General features: G+C 45.2%; 5 protein-coding genes across 6 annotated transcripts; 2 read left to right on the forward strand and 3 right to left on the reverse strand.

The window, feature by feature from the left end:
* Positions 1 to 3,176: 3,176 nt before the first annotated feature.
* Positions 3,177 to 8,187, forward strand: LOC542286 (anthranilate synthase homolog1). Its single transcript, NM_001305858.2, has 8 exons — positions 3,177 to 3,331; positions 3,427 to 3,602; positions 6,443 to 6,513; positions 6,657 to 6,694; positions 6,774 to 6,884; positions 6,969 to 7,068; positions 7,395 to 7,530; positions 7,637 to 8,187. Exons 1-8 carry the CDS (start codon positions 3,220 to 3,222, stop codon positions 7,736 to 7,738), a joined length of 846 nt encoding a protein of 281 aa, NP_001292787.1. The 5' UTR covers positions 3,177 to 3,219; the 3' UTR covers positions 7,739 to 8,187.
* Positions 8,188 to 8,986: 799 nt separating this feature from the next.
* LOC103648586 (putative pentatricopeptide repeat-containing protein At1g09680) lies at positions 8,987 to 13,730 on the reverse strand. Of its 2 annotated transcripts, none has more exons than XM_020548276.3 (2): positions 11,739 to 13,730; positions 8,987 to 9,632 (listed from the first exon to the last, which is right to left on the reverse strand). In XM_020548276.3, exon 1 carries the CDS (start codon positions 13,390 to 13,392, stop codon positions 11,938 to 11,940), a length of 1,455 nt encoding a protein of 484 aa, XP_020403865.1. In that variant the 5' UTR covers positions 13,393 to 13,730; the 3' UTR covers positions 8,987 to 9,632; positions 11,739 to 11,937. The 2 variants fall into 2 exon arrangements, with proteins under 2 accessions (XP_020403865.1, XP_020403864.1); XM_020548275.2 differs by having other exon boundaries at positions 9,751 to 13,713.
* LOC103646354 (uncharacterized) lies at positions 13,692 to 17,240 on the forward strand. The gene is made up of 5 exons (XM_020548839.2): positions 13,692 to 13,716; positions 13,897 to 14,336; positions 14,424 to 14,885; positions 14,971 to 16,550; positions 16,625 to 17,240. Exons 1-5 carry the CDS (start codon positions 13,692 to 13,694, stop codon positions 16,914 to 16,916), a joined length of 2,799 nt encoding a protein of 932 aa, XP_020404428.1. The 3' UTR covers positions 16,917 to 17,240.
* A 247-nt stretch (positions 17,241 to 17,487) lies between these two features.
* LOC109939214 (uncharacterized) lies at positions 17,488 to 18,748 on the reverse strand. Its single transcript, XM_008671084.3, has 3 exons — positions 18,331 to 18,748; positions 18,197 to 18,264; positions 17,488 to 18,125 (listed from the first exon to the last, which is right to left on the reverse strand). Exons 1-3 carry the CDS (start codon positions 18,512 to 18,514, stop codon positions 17,787 to 17,789), a joined length of 591 nt encoding a protein of 196 aa, XP_008669306.2. The 5' UTR covers positions 18,515 to 18,748; the 3' UTR covers positions 17,488 to 17,786.
* Positions 18,749 to 18,852: 104 nt separating this feature from the next.
* On the reverse strand, positions 18,853 to 21,054 carry LOC103646353 (putative pentatricopeptide repeat-containing protein At1g09680). The gene has a single exon (XM_020548277.2). It carries the CDS (start codon positions 21,020 to 21,022, stop codon positions 19,184 to 19,186), a length of 1,839 nt encoding a protein of 612 aa, XP_020403866.1. The 5' UTR covers positions 21,023 to 21,054; the 3' UTR covers positions 18,853 to 19,183.
* Positions 21,055 to 22,358: the final 1,304 nt, after the last annotated feature.

Raw genomic sequence — 22,358 nt, forward strand, 5'->3', positions numbered from 1 at the left:
GTCTCACACAATGCATAGTGTCATCTGGTCTCAAAGGCAAACGATTCAACCAGTCGACGTGGTCATTACCGATTGTGTTGGAATCAGGTTCGTTGGTACTGATTAGTCGGTATTAACCATCACATTGAAGCCCGTGAAATTACTGGCTAGGTGTGGTTTGTACCGATCGTCTGTTGCTAATATGACGTCTCGAGATTGGATGACACCATTTTATCGGATTAAATATTAAAAAAAATAAAAATTTGTAGAATCCACCCTATAAAATGGAATTTGTAGGTGGGGTGCTTGGGTTCATTCACACCCCACCCTCCTATTCACAAGCATTGCCCTCCATTTGTCGCCTTCCGCTGTTTGTTTCACTATGGATCCAAGGTGTGGTGCTAACTTTTCACATACTCGATCAACCTCTGTAACTTCCTAAGGTCCTTGCTGGTGCGGGACATGTCTTGTTCGACGATCTTTCTTTCATCCATCATCGACGAGAGAATGTTCCCTTTTGTCCCTGTCCTCTGACTCCGCAACCTCTATTTCCTTATTCATATCCTCCTCTATATCCACGTTGTGTCGATGCCCCTCCTCCCTTTCTGAAACTCCTATGACCGACGTTCCTCCTTCCACATAAACTCTTTCCATCAATACTCACACCATAGAATCATTCTAACTGTAGTTCAATAAGTAGTAACAAGAACATGTAAAAATTATCAGATCTCGTTGTTTGGGAAGGCTATATCAGACCTTGTCAACGTAAGGTATAAGGTATTGCAAGGATCCTAACGACTGCCTACAAAATTGGATGTTGTGGCCATTATTCATTGTATAAATGGTTCCCTTTTTACCAAATCAAATCCATTTTCAGTGTCTTTTCATGTAGAAGAGTCTGCTAGAAAGAATATTACGGTGATCTATGAGGATAATATTTTGCCTTTAGCCGTCTCATGCATATACTATCAAAGAACTTTAACAGGCACCATGCTTGCCTAACAAGAAGAGCTTAGTTGAGGAGGCTACGTCTAAAAAACATATATCACCTCTTAGGTAGCTTCGGTTCGGTAATTTTGTGTCCTAGGAAAGCCAATGGTTTTTCCTTCTTCCATGCTCATCTCCCCACCAAAAGCTTTTTATCATACAAGTGTCTAACGTGTGCGCTGTGGGTGGTGTTTTTTTAATCATATTAAAGTGTATAAACTAAACATTAGTAGAAATATTTCGACAAGCTAACCAAAACATATTGGGCTTCACAGGAAAGGTACATTCATTGATGAAATTAGGAGCTATCAATGATTCCGCAAACAAAACCTGCTACCTGCAAAACAGTTTACTCAACAGGCTAGAGATACACTACGGAAATCCTGCTATTTGCCGAGTGCTCCATGTAAACATAATAGGAAAGCAATAGCTTATTTTATTCGTGAAAAATATAGAAGTCTTCGGGTCCAGTGTTGCATTCCGAAGAACATCTTGCCTGCAATCTCCATAAAAAAACACCATCTTGCCTGCTGCTGCAGCCTTTGCTACTTTGCAATGACGTTCAGGCGTTCAATGACTGTGTTCAGTCCATGCTAGCTCAAGTCACCGTCGCCATTGGCCACCATGTCCGAGAACATCTGCCGGTGCAGCGAAGCTCTAGGTAGCACGTTGGTCTCCTCCTCGTCGTCTCCGACCTCCAACACCAAGATCATATGACCGGGAATCAAAGCACTTTGGGCTAATTGGCACAATAATCTCTTTCAAGATGGGACAGAGTTTGTTAACACCAAACATTTTGCAGAGCCAGATGACGACGTTGCACAAAATATTGGTCTGTAATCTTTGAGGCCGTCTGCATCTTTGTTTTGTTTTTTTTTCTTTCGGAATTAGCATAATTAATGTGTCATTTGCACGCCTTCAGACATATGAGTGGAAAGGAAGAACTGTTTGATCCCTTTGATGGTCACATCGTCTTCTAGAAGATCCTAATTTCTTTGGATAAATCTACCTGGAAAAGTACCGGAACCTGGGCTTTTATAAGTCCTATTTGGAATAGATCATCACTAGCTTATTTCCTCATCGGAGAAATCCATGCAGAGATGAGAGATCCATGCTGATGTTTGCATTTAGTCTCATCTGCAGGTGTTCAACAATGAAATCGGGTATCACAGAGTCGTCTTTCATGTACAACTTCGTGAAGAAGCGAAAATTTCTGTCCGTGGCGCTGGACAGCACAATTGCTAGAATAGAGAGAGACAGCTGTTCGCTTCGAATTAAAACCAGTTATTCAAAATGTTGCTGCTGCTGCAATTCATTGTGACAAAACACAGTTGAAAGATTAAAACCAAACGAGGTCCTTGCACGGTGTTTCTTTTATAACTCAATCCTTGCACGTGTTGTTTGCCGGTGTAAAGACTTGCATGCTATTTCTAGTTTTTTAATCCAATCTAGTAGTAGACAGTTTGGAGCATAAAAAGTAGAGTGCAACAGATATTTCCGCCCGAGATTCCAAAGTAGCCAATTATTTATCCTAGCTATCAATTCCGCTCGCTAGGAGCGTTTTGTCGATCAAGGAACTTCACTTTAACAGCGGCAAGTACAGTCATCTCTCTTCAATACAGATACGGACGACCGATTCATTCGCCCGGGATCGGATAGAGATCGCATGCATGGACTGTCGACCGATTCCTGCCCCACCCCTGAACATTTTAAAATTAAAATCGATGGACGCATGCGCTAGGCTCGAATCTAACCCAATCCGCTACTTCCTCCCCCCCCTTCCATTCACCTACCAATACCAGCACCACTCGTTCTTTTTTAAAACAATAAAGAAGATGCAACGGAGTGAGACCGGCGTCTCCGGCGAGATCACTGGTGCCGTTTTGACCGCGACGTCGCAGCACCGGAGATCCGCAGGTGTTTACCTGTTCCCTTCCGGGCAGGGCGGGACACCAGCACCACACCACGTCACGTCAGTGCGCGGTGGCGGCGGCGCGAAGTGGAAAACGAGGAAAATGCGCTGCTGCAGCTGCTCCACGCGACTCTCTCTTTCAGTCTTTCTCTCTCTCTCTCCTGTCGTTAATTATTAAACTTTAAACGATAAAAACCCCAGATATCAGCCTGACCCAAAAACGTTTTCTTTTTCACCAATGTCTGTAAAATTCTATTTATAGAGGCAGCAAAACCTCGCCCACTCTACAAACACGTGACACCTCCGCCCACCCTCGCCCCCTCCCTACCGGCACCGCCCAGATGGCCTGCTCCCACATCGCCGCCGCGGGGGTCTCCTCCCCCGCCGCAGCGGCGGCTCGTTCCCCGGCGCATTCTCCCGCTTCCGCCTTCGCGCGCCTCCGGTCGACGCCTCGTACGAATCGCCTCTTCCACCTTCTCTCTCCCCCCCTTCCTGGCTTGGTCCGCCGCACTGTTGACGGGCCGCTTGTATCTGCGTACCACCCGCAGGTTTCGCGAGCGCTGGCTTGTCGGTTAAGGGAAACGGAGCGGCGTTCCCGTTGGTCGCCGCCGCGGGGCCGGCCGCGGCGGCACCGGTGGCCGACCTGGACGGCCGCCCGGCCACGGAGAAGCAGCCCATCATCGTCATCGACAACTACGACAGCTTCACATACAACCTCTGCCAGGTAATTTGTCGTTCTATGTTTCCTGTTGTGGGGGGCCTGTTCCCTTCCGAAATATGGTGTGGGTTATATGTGATCTGTGCGTGCGGTATCCTTGCGACTGGAGATGAGTGGCGGCTGCCTCTGCCTGCGGGCTGTGGCCACACAGGTGGGGTGGGTTCATACTTTGCACGTACCATAGTTCCTGTTTGCGGTTACACATCTGGTTGCAGCTGCAGCAAGCATTTCTGGACATTTGTTTGGACATCTTCCCTCGTTGAGTTGTGTAGTGTTTGGTTGTTGCAAGATGAATTGCTATGCCCAGGTGGGATAGTTTCTTTCATGTGTTGCTCACGATGTTAGTTCAAGAATATTTGCAAGATGAATTGCTGTGTGCAGGGTGAATCTAGAATTTTCTTATGCCGAGGGCCAAGTCAAGTCCATTAAATTTCCTTCCCTTCCTTTTTATATTAACTATTTTTTAGACTGGATCAAATAAATTTATATGGACTTGTATGGATCATGCCCCGGGCCACGGACCGGGTGGCCCGGGGTTTAGATCTGCCCCTGGCTGTGCAGAACTGGAATAGTTCCTTTCACGTTTCACTCGTGATGTTAGACTATCCGCAGCGGTTCCCTCCATATCATCCCCCTAAAGCCCATTTCTTCACACCCTTTAAAAGATTCCATCCCTCTAAATACGAACACCCGTAGTGATTCCCTCTAAATTCATCTCCCTATGCATAATACACCATATTCCTAATATATTTTTAATTAGTTTTTTACATATGTATTTGTCATAGTCTAAAACGACACGTACATATTAATTCTATGTTTAATTCTTAGTTTAGAGTATAAAAAATTAGGGGAAAGAGAAAGAACACCCTAGATTTAGGGGTAGGAGGACCTACGCATAAATTTGGGGTATTCTTTAGAGGCAACCATTGCGGCTTAGGGTGCCCCTAGAGCTCTAGGTGCAACCCCAGCGAACCGTCTTAGTTCCAAAGTAAGATGCATTATATGCATATACATGCAATTTTTTGTCTGTGTTTTTAGTAAATTTGTTTGTTTGTGACAATGTTATGATTTTTATTGTCGCTTTGCAATTGCATCGTGCTTTTTTCAAGTGTGCATGTAATGAGATCAACTGATAGGATATAATGATCACAAGGATGCTAGGAATGTATTCCATGATGCTGTTATACATTATGAACCTTTTGATGGAATTTGTATCTGCTATTAGTAGGCATCCATACTTGGGGGGAAATACCCATCTGTCACATTCACGTCCTAAACGACTATGTTGTCACTCTCTGTAAAGTGTAAACAAAGTTACATAAGAAACCTTTTGTAGGCAGTAGGCACACTTGCTTGAAAATTGCACTTTTAGGTCGATAATATAACGGTAAAACCAGAATCATAACAGCATTCTTTATTCTTGGTGTTGTGTGGATCATGTGTTATCGTGTTCCCTTTTCCACAGTATGCTTATAACGTTCCTTTATTGCAAAATTCGGACTTAAAACACGAACACTATGTTTGTTTGGTAGCTACCGACTTAACAGATTCTGTGCCCATTTCCGTTGAGTATCTTCAAGTCTTTGCTACCTTTCTTTTTTCTGCCGAGAATAGCTTTGCACTGGAACTTAGGTACTGTTTGTTTCTACAAAGGCAACATAGGTAATGGAACGGGAAGTGAGTCAACAATTTACTTATTTTGTTTGGTCCCGTTGCGGCAATCGGAAAGCAAGTTTGTTTTGACGCTGACGACAGCGTAAGCGGTTACCGCCCAGGATCAGGCATAATCAACGTGCTGGACGCCTGTATCTATTCCCATGCAATCCGATTACAACATACGTGAAACAAACAATAATTATTGCAATCGAGTAGCGATGTGATCGGATCACACTACAAAATAATCCAACCAAACAGCACCTTAGTGTACATTTTTTTTCATGGGGTTAGATATCAAAATGGTTAAGATCAGGTTGCCAATGGAGTGTCTCCTAGTTCCTGATCAGGGTTAGGCATATGCATAGGTGGCAATTAAGCACTAGGTGGGAAGCTGTCAGCCAGCGGTTAGTCAGGTTTAGATGGCCTTTTTAAAACAGTCGTTAACATTGATATTGGCATACTTCTTTGCAATAAAGCTATAAAATCTATGCTGTTTGAAAAATGTTTTTTTATTTTTGGTGGGCAAATATGCATTTGAATGTTACAGTGACATTTTGTGTGGAAGTAAAAACTTTGGAAATGGCGCTCCGGCGTCTCTTGGCTCTTCAGCAGCAGTGCCCATTAATTGAAGAATACTATATAATAAGTAGAAGGACAACATGGTTAAGAAATATGTATGCAGACGTCAGTGACATATTTCTAGGCAATTGGTTTGTTTGTTCAGAAGCGTGTTTTGTGAGACATATCAGTACCATTGAATCCTCTGTAAATTTTCCTTACTATTTTGTCAAGTAACTTACCAGTTACCAGGGTACATGACATGGTTTGGTTTGGAATGTTGACTTTGTTAATACTGACAAGTTCACTTGGCATAGCTAATTTGGTTTTGCAATGCTGCAATTTCTATTTTGACAAGTGCGATGTAGGATGACATGTTGCTTTGTGAGAGTAGATCTTTCTAATAATGACGATTATGCCAACTAATGCAATTTCTATTGTACCTCAAAGGTGGCATCTATTTATCCTTTTTTTTGAAACTCAATTTCATATTACACTTTATTGAAACATAACATAATATAGAGGAGAAAGAAAAGAAACATATGCTATGAGCAAAACGTGTCTTAGCTGAAAAGAAACATATGCTATGAGCAAAACGTGTCTTAGCTGACATTTTGTGTTTAATGATGAAGTATATGGGGGAGCTTGGATTGAACTTCGAAGTATACCGCAATGATGAACTGACCATAGAAGATGTGAGAAGGTATAATTAGTTCTCTGAGAACATTTTCGATTTTGATATAGCTGCTTTGTATTTTTCCCAATACCAAATAGAAAAAAATACCGTTATACTTTGTTTCAACTAATCTCAGTTTGTTGAACATGCTCCCTTTTCATTTATTATAGGAAGAACCCAAGGGGAATACTTATTTCTCCAGGACCTGGTAAGTTTAATCTTATTGAATATCGCGAGTGTTTAAGCTTCTTTGGGTGTAATAAAATACTTTCATATGTGTTCTGTAGGTGAACCACAAGATTCGGGAATATCATTGCAGACTGTTCTTGAATTAGGCCCAACCATCCCAATTTTTGGAGTTTGCATGGGTCTGCAATGCATTGGAGAGGCATTTGGAGGTAACATTTATATTCATACCAGGTCGCTAGTTTTTTAATGGCCTCTGCTTTTGTCCCTCAAACATTTATGACATGAATATGCAGGAAAGATTATCCGTGCTCCTTCTGGAGTGATGCATGGGAAAAGCTCTCCAGTTTATTACGATGAGGAATTAGGAAAGGCATTGTTCAATGGCTTGCCAAAGTATGGTTTAATTCCTTTTGCTCTGCTTTCAAGAAAGCAAATATTCAGTATGGTTTAATTTCTCAACCGTTGAATCATCTGAATGTTATTTGGTTTGGTAACCTCTTATTTCTTCTTTTTTTAGTATGAGAAGTTCCTAACCTCTTAGTATTTCTTTAAGCAAATGTTTCCTTACATGAGTTATTGAAGGAGATGGTAACATATACCATTTCACTTATAAGACCTCTGTCAGAATTTAATGCCAGTTACATAATTCAGTTTATGGTACTCTCAAGTAAAACCTTCCGAGTTGACGCCGCCTTGGCACCCTTTGCTTCCATGGACAGCCCTTTTACTGCCGCGAGGTACCACAGCTTGGTCATTGAGCAAGAAACCTTCCCACATGATGCTTTGGAGGCTACTGCATGGACTGAAGATGGACTTATCATGGCTGCTCGCCACAAGAAGTACAAACACATCCAGGTACCTCTGTTTCCAAATGTTTTGTACCACCCCCCGTTCCCATTGGATGTTCTCCTTGGAGTTCTGGACCTGTATTATAGTGGCTGCTAACTGTAGCTGTTTTCAGGGTGTCCAATTCCACCCGGAGAGCATCATCACCCCTGAAGGCAAGAAAATCATCCTCAACTTTGTCAGATTCATTGAGGAACTGGAGAAGCAGCGTTCGTAGGGGAGGTAGACGCGACAGGTGGTTTCATTTCATAGATCAGACGGAAGCAGAGACAAGGCGCTTAAAGCTGCGCCAGGTTCCGGGGCTGGCAGTTGAAGCATAGCTAGGAAACAGCTTTCCCTCTCTTAATTCGTTGTGTTCGTGGTGACATAATCTGTGTGCGGACCGAATTTAGAATAAAGTACAGGCGTCCGTCTGATCAAATAAGCACCGGTGTTGGTGCTCTATAGATGAATATATCCGGTGATTTTCGGCATGGGAGGCATTGGCACATTTTTGTCTGAGTTCTGGCGGTAGCAAGACCGGAGTAATAACCATCAGGCGTTTCTATGTTGGTTACGTGCCGCACGCAGGCCGGGCGTGCGGAGGATTTATGCCCTGAGAGGCTGAGACTATCTCCCTCGTCCCTTATTTTAAACAGTATCATTATACAATTCCGCGTTACCTGCTGGAGAGTTGCATGTTTGGTTTATGTCCAACTATGCCACACTTTATTGCCTGTTTGGTTTATGTCTAACTATGCTACACTTTATTTAAGATTAGTTATAAAATTAGATAAAATGGTTTATGTCTAACTATGGTACACTTTATTTAAGGTTAGTTGTAAAATTAGGTAAAATGTGGCAGCAAACCAAACATACCTTAAATCTGCGTTACCTGGTAGAGACAGTCTAAGCAGAATGGCCGCTTGAGGCCTGACAACAAATGCATCCCCTAGACTGTAGGCCAACACACCAAGGGCCCACCTAAGGAAAAAAAAGCCAATGGCTCCATTGACTTGGACTCCAAATAAACAGAAGGGAAGAGACGGAGATTCAGAATTAAGAAGAAACCAGCACTCCCACGTAACGTTCTACCCGAAACGACGAAGGGTATATTTGGTTAGCTACCTAACTTATCATACTTTGCCTAACTTTTCTGTCTAATTAGTTCTTCAATTCAGACAACTAACTTTAGACAGTGTGATATAATTAGCCACGAACCAAACAGTACTAAAATTCGAGCAAGCGTTACTGCTGCAGAGCCCGTCTGGAAAGTGGAAAAGGGGCCGGGTAGGTGGTGCGGGACGTCATCATCGCCGCGGGGCTCTCCGGCGCCAGCGCGCCCTCTTCGCTCGTCACGAATATACTCTTGTTGCTTCTCGCATTCGTCACGAGTGATCTAAGCACAAGTTGCCAGTCCTTTTACTCGACTGGCCAGTGGCCACGAGATTTTATGTTCTAAATATTGAGTTACATGTGAGAAAAATAAATTCAATTCATGCACGAGTATATTCGGTAGTTCATAGTTGGATGACATATCAGCTCTTTTGTAAACTTAGTTTGAGATCGTTCTTCAGTCTTTCACGACTTCTCACCATAGCATCCGCGGGCGTCTTTTGCAGAAAATGAGAATCTGAGTATAGCAACAGTACTCATAGCATAGCGATCGCTAAACTGGAAAGCCATGAGCCTGTATGTTGCACTGTGCAGCCGATATGGACATGTGCACGAGCTCTACTTGCAAATCTGAGAACATGACAAACACCACATTTTTTTCAATTAAAAAAAGGTGTGCATTAATGCATGATTCTGAATTTCTGATCTGCGCCCGCGCCATGTGGAGATGAAAAGGGAGCAGGAGGAGACCATCACCGTCCCAGACACTGGTACATGGAGGTCAGTTCATTATGTAGCGTTTCTCATGACAGTTGGTGTGTGTGCATATGACTGCCATTCTGACCCGTTGGTGTTCTGAATCCTTGATTTGGTCATCCGTTATAGAGGCTACTGAGATTGGAGAGACCATGTTGCAGTATGGGCTTGAACCTCAGGAGTATGGCCCTGTCATCGACGGTAGGGGAAACCCTCAAGCTTGGCTACACTTCTGAATGGCTTTGCAGTAATTCATAAAACTGTTGAGAGTGAAAAAAAACATAAAGCATCATGTTATTAATCATAAAAAAACCTAAAAAAGATGATAACAAACTTTGAAATATCGTTCACGGAAGATGAATGGTTTTCTCAACTAACCAGGGAAACGTGTTCAGGTTTGAGCTAGGATTGGAGAAACCAGATCCTAAAAGGGCTCTGCAGAGTGCTTTTTTACAATCACATTATCTTATGTGATCGGTGGATCGGTCCCTCTCCTGCTCTACATGTTCGTCTCCACATCCCAGAAAGTCATGCCCACATCCGTTGAAGTCACATTGGTCGCACTACTTTTCTTTGGCTACATCAAGGGTCGTTTTACTGGGAATCAGCCACTCATCAGTGCACTGCTATCATTGGAGCACTTGCTTCAGCGGCAGCATATGGGATGGAGAAGGCAGTTCAAGCTAGATAGTTGTTGTCTTGTTGAAAGCATCAAGCATTTGGTAACCAAAATTTCAGTAGGCTGCAATAAACTAAGGAAGTCGTAATTCTCCTCCTTTGGTACATCCCATTAAATTATTAATTGCAGAGCCCAATGCTAGTCTATTTTGGACCTCTTTTATCTCCTTAATATTATTGATACGCAGCTCTCCCGTCTATTCTAGAAAAAAATGCTAGCCTACTCTTATTCGATTTTGAATAAATATAGGGGCTCTGAAGGTTCGTTGGTTGTGGGCCAATAAAGTGGACCGTCCTCGTCCTTGGGTTGGTTTCCAAATTGAGGCTCCTCGGAATGCTACTGCTTTGTTTAACATGGCAATAGCTCCAGTACTGGGTAATGGGGAAAACATTCTGTTCTGGAAGGATAGGTGGTTGAACGAAACTTCCATTGCTGATTTGGCTCCTCATTTGATCCAAAACATTGCAAGACGAGTGATTAACAAAAGAACTGTAGCAGAAGCTATATATAACCACAAGTGGGTGGCTGATATAAAAAGGGCCGTAACCATACCATTACTTGTGGAATATGTCCAGGTTTGGGACCAAGTGCAAGGGGTAGTTCTTCAACAAGATGTTCCAGATACTTTTAGATGGAAGTTGACAGATTCAGGAGAATACACCAGTCGGTCTGCCTATGCAGCCTTCTTCTTGGGAACCATCCGTTTTTCACCTTGGAAGAAAATCTAGAAAAGCTGGGCTCCCCTTCGTTGCAAATTCTTTATTTAGTTGGTGCTCAAGAAAGTGCTGTTGGACAGCAGATAGACTGTCCAAAAGAGGATTACCCCATCCTAGGGCTGGTCCTTTCTGTGATCAGGTCGCGGAGACAATCACCCACCTTCTGGTCGGCTGCAGTTTCTCCGGACAGTCTGGTTTCGCATACTCCAGACCCTGCATGTTCCAAACCTAGCTCCTGGTTTGGCTGATTTTTCTTTTCCTAAATGGTGGAGTAAGGTGACTCGTGTGGCGCCAAAGGAAAAGTGTAGAGGGCTGAACTCTCTGATCATCCTTGCAGCTTGGGAAATATGGAAACATAGAAATAGTTGTGTTTTTTAGAATGGCAGGCCATGCATACCTGACCTTCTTAGGAGAATTGCACAAGAATGCAATTTATGGTGCATGACTGGAGCTTCTAAGCTGCAGGAGCTCTTGGCTGGGTCGCTTTCCAACAATGGTTGATCCTTGTTAGATCTTTTCTGGTCGTGTTTTTTTGGACCGCTTGGCACGTCCTTAGGTGGGTGGGTGAGTGTGTTGTTGTATCCGGTCTGGCTTTGTCGGACTTTTGTTTTTCTCTTCTTAAATGAAATGATACGCAGATCTCTTGCGTTGTTCGAGAAAAAAAATATAGGGGAAGCTAATAATAAATAAAATATCCATGTGCCTCACTTTGGTTAAGTAAAGATTGAACTTGATACTACACTACATATTCAACCATGATGACAAGCAAATTAAGGGGGCGTTTGGTTTCTAGGGACTAATTTTTAGTCCATTCATTTTATTCCGTTTTAGTCTCTAAATTGCCAAATACGGAAACTAACCACAGCCATGCACCAGATAGACCAATTGCTAAGACATCTCAGATCTAGATCTAGACAATATTTCTCATCAAGATCCTTTGACTAAACAAAGAATCATGAAACCTATTATACCTTGATTTGCTAGAATATCCGCTTTCCCCCTCCCTGACAGTAAACTTCCAAGCCGAGTATGTGTGCTCACTGCCCAATAAGGTACTTTTACCATATATATCAATCTGAGTGTGGAAATCATATTCATGTTGCCTTGTCAACCTTGAAGCTCTGATGTTGTCACAGGTAGGAAGCAAAATAAGTATCTTTACCCACCAAGCTATCCATTATCATGGTAACTCTTAGCTGACTTTTTCTTGACAAATTCATTGATTAGTGAAGTATAAACCCCAAAATCTGAAACCATTCCTTTTGCACTCTTCAGTTCTTCAGTATCTCTAACTTTTCCATGCTTGCAATGCCCATCCAAAAGAATGTTGTATGTTATATCATTTGGGCACACCCCAATATTAAGCATGGCATTCAGAAGCATGTCCGCATTCTTCATCTGCCCCAGACTGCAGAAGCCATTCATAACCACATTATATGTCACAATTCCTGGATTTTTGCCCTTATTCTGCATCTCTTTCAGATGTTTAAAGCCTGTCTTCACATCACCATTCTTACAAAAGGCATCAATCACCATTGTGTATGTCGTGTTGTCAGGTTGCAAACCAGCCTCCATCATCTCACATAGGATCCTTTCTGCATCAACTGAACGGCCAGCCTTGCTCAGTCCAGAGATGAGCGCAGTGTATGTGACATCATCCAACGCAACCCCTTCGTCTGACATCTCTTGTTTCATCTCCATTGCTGTGTCTAACTCCCCCTCCTTGCAGCAACCATCGATGAGGGTGGTGTAAGTAACCTTGTCCGGCTTGAGACCATCCTTTCTCATCTCCTCCACAATGTCATTGGCTGCTTTCATATCACGCACTCGGCAAAAACCATTCACCAAAGCATTGTATGCCACCAAATCCGCCTTGACACCCCTTGTGGCCATCTCCCAGCGCAACTCCAACCCAGCTGTCACATCCCCCTCCTTGCAATGTGCATCTATCAATGTAGTGAGCACAACAGTGTTGGGGTTCAAACCTCTCTCACACATTTCCTCAAACATCTCCATTGCATCTTGTATCCTCCCTGTCTTACACAGCCCCTGTATAAAAGCACCATAGGTGTACACATCTGGTGCGATTCCTGCCTTTGCCATTAGGCCTCGCAGAGCATTTGCGTTGTTCAGATCGGACGCCTTGCACATCCCAGACATCAAGGTGTTGAAGGTCACTACCGTTGGCTGCACACCCCTCCTCAACATTTCATCGAACACGTTCCGCGCACTGGCAAGTTTGCCTGATCTAATCATGTCACGCATTAGCATGTTAAACTGCCTGGCCTCCGGGGGCACGCCGGCGTCGAGCAGGTGCAGGTAGAAGGCGTAGGCTTCGGGAACAGATGGGAGCCGATTCATGAGATCGGACCACGCTGGCATGGGGACGCGGATGCCACGGCGGAGCGCGAGGAGGAGGAGGGAGCATCCATCGGGTAGGAGGCCCTCATCGGCGTATACTTTGGCGACAGCGGACACGAGAGGCGCCGGGTCGTCGGTTGAGGCTGCGGAGACAAGTAGCGGGAGTAGCCGCGGCGGGGAGTCGCGGCCAAGGCGGGAGACGAGAAGGCGGAGGAGGGGGAGTGCAAGGTGAGAGAGGCGGTGGGCGATGAGGAGGTGAGACATGGAGAGGAAGGAGGCTGGGGTGTGACGGAAGAGGCCCGGCGGCGAGGCGAGGAGGACGCGGAAGAGGGAAAGGAGCGGGAGCGGCTGGAGGGCGAGCGGGTTGCGGCGAAGTAGGGAGAGAAAGTGAGTGGGGGTGAAGGCCGGGAGGAGGCGGAGCAAGGGCGCGGGCGCGGCGGCCGGGAGCGGCGCTGGGTGGAAGGGGAGGCCGAGCGCAATCTCGGACGCCGCGACGACGAGAGGATCCGCCTCGCCCGGGGGCGGGGTCGCGGCCGGGAGCGTCGACCGCGGCGCGGCGTACCATGGTGGAGAAACGGGCGGCGGAGGGTCAGCGGCCGGCGGGCGGGAGTTATTTGAATTTGTAACACTATCGTCGCGCGGCTTCGCCACTTTGTAACTCCGCAGCCGCGCTTCGCCACTTTGGTATTATGGACGAAACACTCGCGCCATTTAGGTACTGTTAATGTCCCGTCATCTGTAATCGTCCGTTTTGTTGCGCTTGTGTAGAGCCGTGGACTAAAGTACCCCTACGGCGCAGAGTCTCCTTGCTGACTGCACACTCATCCGCTCTTCAGACTCGCCCGCGCCGCCGGAGACGAGTGCCGGAGAATCTGCGCCGCCGTCTGCAATGTCCGCCATCTGCAACCCGCGTGAGCAAGGAGCTCGTGCCCGCGCCGTTTGAGGAAGGTGCTGGTGCCCGCGCCCCCTTCTGCATCCCGCGCAGCCGTCCTCTGCATCCCGCGCCCTCCTCTGCATCCCGCTGCATGGAGGTAGAAAACTCCGCCTACTCCCCGGATTCAACTCAAGTTTTACCGGTTATGAGCTCGGACGCGCCCCTTCCTTGCCTTCCCACTGGTTCTCCGGTGGAAAGAGTGGATGCACCGATCAGGACCTCGGATTTGTCGGATCCCCTAAATTTTCTTTTTAGGGAGCAACATACAATGGAGGTTTGATTCAATTTACAGTATACAACAATTAATTGTGTTTAGTACCTGCGCCTAGTACTTCATAGGTGTATTATCCTTTGGTTTCAGGTATTAGAAATTGATTGGGGGGCAATACAGATTGATGATAGATGGGAAGAAGAAGGAGAACAACAGACTGCCTCAGAGTCAGTGCTTTATGATCGGTTAGGATTGCTAGCAGAAGATGAACGTGAAACTACTGAAAGGCAAGATGCTTTTACTAGTAGATCGTTTGGTGTCCGCGGTAGCGATGAAATAGATGATGAAACTGCTGCTTTGCCCTGCAATGATTGCATACCACAAGAAAGGGTATTTGTTTGCAACAGATCAAATCCAATAATGAAGATTGGTAGTTTGTACAAGGATATGAAAGAATTCAGGCTGGCTATGAGGCAATATGCGATCAGTAATGAGTTCGAGTTAGGAATTGAGTCAAGCTCACCTTTCAGATATAGAGCTTACTGCAAAGGAGGTGATTGTCCATGGAGAATCAATGCAAGGCTACAGAATGCCGGGTCTCCCACAGTAGTGGTGAGTAATGTTTTATCACATATTTATTGTACTCTCGATAGTGGATGAAATTAGGAAGCTCAGAATGTTTCCTTTCTGTGTGCAGGTTACAGTAATCGTGGATCAGCACACATGCACATCAAGTGGTCGTCGAAAAACAACAACACCCACGAGCTCATGGGTTGCATCCCTAGCACTTCCAATCCTAACGAAGAAACCACATATGGGAGCAAAAGAATTGCAAACTACCTTGCAAGAGCAACACAATTGCACAATTTCTTATGATACAGTGTGGAAAGGTAAAGAGAAGGCCCTTAGAGAGTTGTATGGAACCTGGGAGGATAGCTTCAAGTTACTATTTAGATGGAGAGAAGCTGTTTTGGAGGTTATGCCAGACTCAGTGATTGAGTTTCATGTCGCAGTTGAAGATGGAAAATTATATTTCAGCAGATTCTTTTGTGCTTTTGGCCCTTGTCTTGAAGGTTTTCGTGAAGGTTGCAGGCCCTACTTAAGTGTGGATTCCACAGCTCTTAATGGTCGTTGGAATGGTCACCTCCCCTCAGCTACAAGTGTTGATGGACATAATTGGATGTTTCCAGTGGCATTTGGTTTCTTCGAGTCAGAGACAAAAGACAGTTGGATTTGGTTCATGCAACAACTTCGTAAGGCCATAGGAGACCCTCCAGTTTTAGCTATTTGCTCTGATGCATGCAAAGGCTTGACATCAGCAGTAAACGATGTATTTCCAAATGCTGAAAAAAGAGAATGCTTCCGCCACCTTATGCAAAACTACGTGAAGCACTTTACTGGTTCAGAGCACATGTATCCCGCAGCTAGAGCATATAGGAACACCATATTCGAGCACCACTTCAGTAATGCCAGGGATATACCAGGTGTCAAGCAATGGATTGATGAGTGGCACCCTCTTTTATGGTACAGATGTGGTTTCAACACAGCTATAAAATGTGACTACATAACCAACAACATTGCCGAGGTATTTAACAACTGGATTAAAGACTACAAAGATCTCCCAGTGTGCGAACTTGCAGACAAAATCAGATGTTTGGTTATGGAACTATTTTTTAGAAGGAAAAGGATCGGGGACAAATTGGGAGGTAAAATCCTTCCAATAGTCATCAATTCGTTGAAGGCTAGAACCAGAGGATTGGGTCATTTATCTATACAAAAGGGTGATTATTATCATGCTGAGATCCGTGATAACAACAATATTCATTGCAGACATGTTGTGAAGGCAGAACAGAGATATTGTTCATGTCTCGAATGGCAGCACACGGGAAAACCCTGCCAGCACGGCCTAGTGGTCATTATAGCGCAACAAATGCGAGAAGTTGGAATGGAGCACTTTGTAGACGAATACTTCTCTGTTGACAAATTTAAAAAGGCTTACGCGCGAAGCATTGAAAATGTGGGCGACAAGTCGTTTTGGCCACATGTGGACATAGCCTATGCAGTGAATGCCCCTATTGGTAAGAGGAGCGTTGGTCGGCAAAGGAAGAATCGGATGAAAAGTTGCTTAGAAGGTGGTGCTGCAAAGAAGAAACACTCCGTACCTGTAGAGGAAAAGGAGAAGAAGCTCTTAAGAGGAAAAATTAAATGCCCGAATTGTGGACAACTCGGACATAGGAAGGCCAGCCCAAAATGCCCTCTTAATGGCTCCAAAAAAAGGCAAGCCATATATAATGAATTGCAGCTTCATCTTCCCTATTGTTACTTCATAGTGTTTTTTTTGTGTTTTTCAGGAAACGGAAACCTCGGAAAAATACCACTAAACAATGGTTCCCCAAAAACATGGCTGAATCAGCTGAACCTCATGACAACCCACCAGATGACACCGGAAGAACTGAACCCAGCAGTCAGACACAAGTGATTCTGCAGGAAGAGTTTCAGGCAGTAGATGTTGGGCGATTAACGCCACCAAGGCTATTGTTAGGCGCCAGCACTTCTGTTGGTGATGGTGGCCACTTGACCCCTCCAAGGCACAAAAAGCGAGCAGTAGGCAAGAAGTTGACGCCAAAGAAGAAAAGTGTTTGACAGTACCTATGTGCATGTGGTCAAACTGTGTCTTTCTAATTAAGTGTATGAACTATGTGTGTGAACTTTTTCTGTAATGGTGTCAAACAGCATGTTCTATTGGTCATGGTGTCAAACAGCAATGTTCAAACAGCATGCTATTTGGTCAGTTTGGCGGTGTAAACTGGCCATGGCTGTTGGGTCAGTTTGGACAGCTGAACATGGCTGTGTAACCATTGGAGCATGAATGTTTCTGTTTCAGCTGTCCAAACTGAATTCTGGTATGTTGTTTCTGTTTCGAATTTGCCATTCAGGAAGAATTGGCACATGAATGTTTCTGTTTCAGCTACACAGCCAGTTTGGTCAGCTTAATTCTGTTCAAACATCTCGCATTTTGCCAGTTTGGTCAGCATAATTCTGTTCTACTTTCAACTTAATTCTGTTACAGCTGAATGGCAAATTCGAACAGCTTGACCAAACTGGCAAAAGCAAACTGGCAAACCATTGGAGCTGAATGGCTGTTTGAACATGAATGTTTCTGTCTAACTGAAATAATTCACACATACTAACACAAATACCATGAACAGATAACTGAAATAATTCACACATACTAACACAGATAACACAGCTGAATGGCTGTTTGAACAAATGCGAGATATTACACAGCCACACATACTAACCTCCAAGTTCAGTTACACAGATAACCTCCAAGTTCAGTTAACACATACTAACACAGATACCATGAACAGATAACTCTTACACAGCTAACACAAATAACTCTTACACTGCCACACCACACATACTAACCTTACACTGGTAACACAGATAACTCTTACACAAATAACCTTACACAGCTAACATCCAGTGCCATTCCACACCACACATACTAATCTACTTCATCTGACGATCCACAAGCTCTTCGGAATCCACATCATCCAGTGCCCATTCCCCGCCACCCATATCTTCATCTTCAGCAAAATGGTTATTGAAACATTCAGATAATGGTGGCGAAGGACCAGCTTCAAGATCTTCTAAACGTTGCGCTTCGTCCAGCAGTGACTGAGCAAGCTCATACACGCGCCACATTGAGAAGTTCACTGACACATCTTTGGCCGTATCTGGCGAATTCATTATCTCATTTCCGGCCAAATCTTTCAACTCGTTCCCAACTACATGCATCTTTGCAATGGCTATTGCCAGGTCACTACGAACCGTTTCAAATCTGGTTATCTGCGAAACCACATACTATGCAGTTGGAATTGAACTCGGAAATTAATAATACTACTGCAAGGAAACCTTACCGACACTGAACGTGGTTCAGAGCACTGTTTCGCGACAGAAGGGGTCTGCTGCTGGGTGTACCCAGTACCTGATGACAATAGAAGAGTTCAGAGCACTGGTTGTATTGTTGGTAAGTTTGCTGAGTGTTTAGTACCTGATGTGGCCGCGCAGTTCACGCTCGGGGAGGAGTGCTCCTTGGCGCGAACGTACTCGCCTGAAGGCTTGGCAACGATCGACACAGACAGACGACTGAAAGCTGAAGCTACTTCGGCCTCACTGTCCAACTCGACATCGACGTCGACCACCAGGCGTTTCTTCCCCCTCGACGGAGCCGCCATCGGAGGAAGAGCACTATCGGAGGATCGAGCTCGACGGGTAGTGGCGGCGCCGTGGAAGGGGATGAGAGTTAGGTTTTCACCGAGGGGCGCCGTGGTTACAGCGAGGGGCAACGATGACTTTTACCGTAGGTAAGAAAAGGTTACAAAGGCCGGGACATTAACTGTACCAAAATAGCGTGAGGGTTTCGTCCATAATACCGAACTGGCGAAGCACGGCTGCGGAGTTACAAAGTGGCGAAGCCGCGCGACGATAGTGTTACAAATTCAAATTAAGGGGGCGTTTGGTTTCTAGGGACTAATTTTTAGTCCATTCATTTTATTCCGTTTTAGTCTCTAAATTGCCAAATACGGAAACTAACCACAGCCATGCACCAGATAGACCAATTGCTAAGACATCTCAGATCTAGATCTAGACAATATTTCTCATCAAGATCCTTTGACTAAACAAAGAATCATGAAACCTATTATACCTTGATTTGCTAGAATATCCGCTTTCCCCCTCCCTGACAGTAAACTTCCAAGCCGAGTATGTGTGCTCACTGCCCAATAAGGTACTTTTACCATATATATCAATCTGAGTGTGGAAATCATATTCATGTTGCCTTGTCAACCTTGAAGCTCTGATGTTGTCACAGGTAGGAAGCAAAATAAGTATCTTTACCCACCAAGCTATCCATTATCATGGTAACTCTTAGCTGACTTTTTCTTGACAAATTCATTGATTAGTGAAGTATAAACCCCAAAATCTGAAACCATTCCTTTTGCACTCTTCAGTTCTTCAGTATCTCTAACTTTTCCATGCTTGCAATGCCCATCCAAAAGAATGTTGTATGTTATATCATTTGGGCACACCCCAATATTAAGCATGGCATTCAGAAGCATGTCCGCATTCTTCATCTGCCCCAGACTGCAGAAGCCATTCATAACCACATTATATGTCACAATTCCTGGATTTTTGCCCTTATTCTGCATCTCTTTCAGATGTTTAAAGCCTGTCTTCACATCACCATTCTTACAAAAGGCATCAATCACCATTGTGTATGTCGTGTTGTCAGGTTGCAAACCAGCCTCCATCATCTCACATAGGATCCTTTCTGCATCAACTGAACGGCCAGCCTTGCTCAGTCCAGAGATGAGCGCAGTGTATGTGACATCATCCAACGCAACCCCTTCGTCTGACATCTCTTGTTTCATCTCCATTGCTGTGTCTAACTCCCCCTCCTTGCAGCAACCATCGATGAGGGTGGTGTAAGTAACCTTGTCCGGCTTGAGACCATCCTTTCTCATCTCCTCCACAATGTCATTGGCTGCTTTCATATCACGCACTCGGCAAAAACCATTCACCAAAGCATTGTATGCCACCAAATCCGCCTTGACACCCCTTGTGGCCATCTCCCAGCGCAACTCCAACCCAGCTGTCACATCCCCCTCCTTGCAATGTGCATCTATCAATGTAGTGAGCACAACAGTGTTGGGGTTCAAACCTCTCTCACACATTTCCTCAAACATCTCCATTGCATCTTGTATCCTCCCTGTCTTACACAGCCCCTGTATAAAAGCACCATAGGTGTACACATCTGGTGCGATTCCTGCCTTTGCCATTAGGCCTCGCAGAGCATTTGCGTTGTTCAGATCGGACGCCTTGCACATCCCAGACATCAAGGTGTTGAAGGTCACTACCGTTGGCTGCACACCCCTCCTCAACATTTCATCGAACACGTTCCGCGCACTGGCAAGTTTGCCTGATCTAATCATGTCACGCATTAGCATGTTAAACTGCCTGGCCTCCGGGGGCACGCCGGCGTCGAGCAGGTGCAGGTAGAAGGCGTAGGCTTCGGGAACAGATGGGAGCCGATTCATGAGATCGGACCACGCTGGCATGGGGACGCGGATGCCACGGCGGAGCGCGAGGAGGAGGAGGGAGCATCCATCGGGTAGGAGGCCCTCATCGGCGTATACTTTGGCGACAGCGGACACGAGAGGCGCCGGGTCGTCGGTTGAGGCTGCGGAGACAAGTAGCGGGAGTAGCCGCGGCGGGGAGTCGCGGCCAAGGCGGGAGACGAGAAGGCGGAGGAGGGGGAGTGCAAGGTGAGAGAGGCGGTGGGCGATGAGGAGGTGAGACATGGAGAGGAAGGAGGCTGGGGTGTGACGGAAGAGGCCCGGCGGCGAGGCGAGGAGGACGCGGAAGAGGGAAAGGAGCGGGAGCGGCTGGAGGGCGAGCGGGTTGCGGCGAAGTAGGGAGAGAAAGTGAGTGGGGGTGAAGGCCGGGAGGAGGCGGAGCAAGGGCGCGGGCGCGGCGGCCGGGAGCGGCGCTGGGTGGAAGGGGAGGCCGAGCGCAATCTCGGACGCCGCGACGACGAGAGGATCCGCCTCGCCCGGGGGCGGGGTCGCGGCCGGGAGCGTCGACCGCGGCGCGGCGTACCATGGTGGAGAAACGGGCGGCGGAGGGTCAGCGGCCGGCGGGCGGCGCTGGATGGGGCGAGGGCGGAGGGCTCTGCCTCTGTGCATTGGTCGTGTGATCAATGGAGATGCAGAGCGCCAAGTTTATTTTCATTCCAGTTTTTAAGAATAGTCATTTCATTCTATTTAACAATTAAAATAGAATTATTTTATTTTTTTGTTTGTTTGAAGACTAGAATTTAACGGAGCCACTCTGTTTATTGTTTGGCTAGAGAGCTATATAAGTGTGGAGAAGAGAAGAGAAAGGTGGACACTCACATCCTCGAGAATACTCACATCCGGTCGTTTTGTTGGAGCGGAAGCATTCCAAATATTTGTCATATATAAACTCCAAATCTATTCCACTCTGCTTCGGGTACAAACCAAATATCTAGAAAACAGAAATAGAGCTGCTCTATTCTTCCTCGCTTCTCAACCAAACACACCCTAAAAGATGACTGGTGCGAGAGAAATTTGTTATTTTGTCACTATAAGTTTTTACTCTATGTTATTATATCATTCTCTATCTACGAGTAAGCTCCTGTTTGGTTAGAGGGACTAAACTTTAGTCCCTAGTTTTTAGTCCTGTTTAGTCTTTATTTTGCTAAACGGAAGGACTAAAGTAGGGACTAATTGATTTTAGTCTCTAGTCTCTTACATAGGTGCTAAAAGGGACTAAAGGACAATATTTACTCCAATTAGCCTTGCCTAGAAAACTGGTGTGAAACAAGAAAATGAGTATTTTGATTTTTATGTGCTACATTTAATGTATTTAAAATCTGTTTAGTCCCTACAACTAAACAGGTAGGGACTAAACTTTGGTTCTAGAACTAATAGAACCAAACGGGATCTAATAAGACCATTTATGTTTATGATTTGAGAACCCAATAGCATAAGCAACTGATTGGTAAATCTGCACAGAAATCAGAATAATTAAAGTACTGGTTCCTTTAAAAAAAAGAGGGTACCTTTCGTAACTCAAGGAGTCAAGGTTGTGGTCGTGCAAAGGGAAGCAGGATTACTGGTGCCTGTTTGTTTCGGCTTCTGGCAGCTTCTGGCCACCAAAAGCTGCTGCAGACTGCCAAACGCTCAGCTTTTCAGCCAGCTTCTATAAAATTTGTTAGGATAAAAATCATCCAAAATCAACATAAACACGTAATCGGTTGAGTCATTGTAATAGTAGAAATCTATCACTTTCTAGATCCTGAGCCCTATGAACAACTTTATCTTCCTCCACACGTAATCGTAATGATATTCAGATTCTCCCCACAGCCAGATTCTCCCCACAGCCAGATTTTCAGAAAAGCTGGTCAGAAAAAAGCTGAACCAAACAGGCCTCTGGTATCTTGAGGCTAAGTTTCATTTTTTTCTAAATCCATGTGAATTAAGGTGGAATAAATCTATA

Source organism: Zea mays, chromosome 2 (genome assembly GCF_902167145.1).
Source record: "Zea mays cultivar B73 chromosome 2, Zm-B73-REFERENCE-NAM-5.0, whole genome shotgun sequence".
NCBI lineage: Eukaryota > Viridiplantae > Streptophyta > Magnoliopsida > Poales > Poaceae > Zea > Zea mays.

Coding starts and splice junctions, on each gene's coding strand:
- LOC103646353 (XM_020548277.2), bottom strand. CDS start 21,022: ATGCACAGAGGCAGAGCCCTCCGCCCTCGCCCCATCCAGCGCCGCCCG.
- LOC542286 (NM_001305858.2), top strand. CDS start 3,220: ATGGCCTGCTCCCACATCGCCGCCGCGGGGGTCTCCTCCCCCGCCGCA. Junction 3,332..3,426: donor GCGCCTCCGGTCGACGCCTC/GTACGAATCGCC, acceptor TACCACCCGCAG/GTTTCGCGAGCGCTGGCTTG. Junction 6,695..6,773: donor ACTTATTTCTCCAGGACCTG/GTAAGTTTAATC, acceptor TGTGTTCTGTAG/GTGAACCACAAGATTCGGGA.
- LOC103648586 (XM_020548276.3), bottom strand. CDS start 13,392: ATGTCTCACCTCCTCATCGCCCACCGCCTCTCTCACCTTGCACTCCCC.
- LOC103646354 (XM_020548839.2), top strand. CDS start 13,692: ATGGTGGAGAAACGGGCGGCGGAGG. Junction 13,717..13,896: donor GGAGAAACGGGCGGCGGAGG/GTCAGCGGCCGG, acceptor GCGCTTGTGTAG/AGCCGTGGACTAAAGTACCC. Junction 14,886..14,970: donor CCGGGTCTCCCACAGTAGTG/GTGAGTAATGTT, acceptor TTCTGTGTGCAG/GTTACAGTAATCGTGGATCA.
- LOC109939214 (XM_008671084.3), bottom strand. CDS start 18,514: ATGGCGGCTCCGTCGAGGGGGAAGAAACGCCTGGTGGTCGACGTCGAT. Junction 18,265..18,330: donor GAACTGCGCGGCCACATCAG/GTACTAAACACT, acceptor TATTGTCATCAG/GTACTGGGTACACCCAGCAG. Junction 18,126..18,196: donor CTGAACCACGTTCAGTGTCG/GTAAGGTTTCCT, acceptor GTGGTTTCGCAG/ATAACCAGATTTGAAACGGT.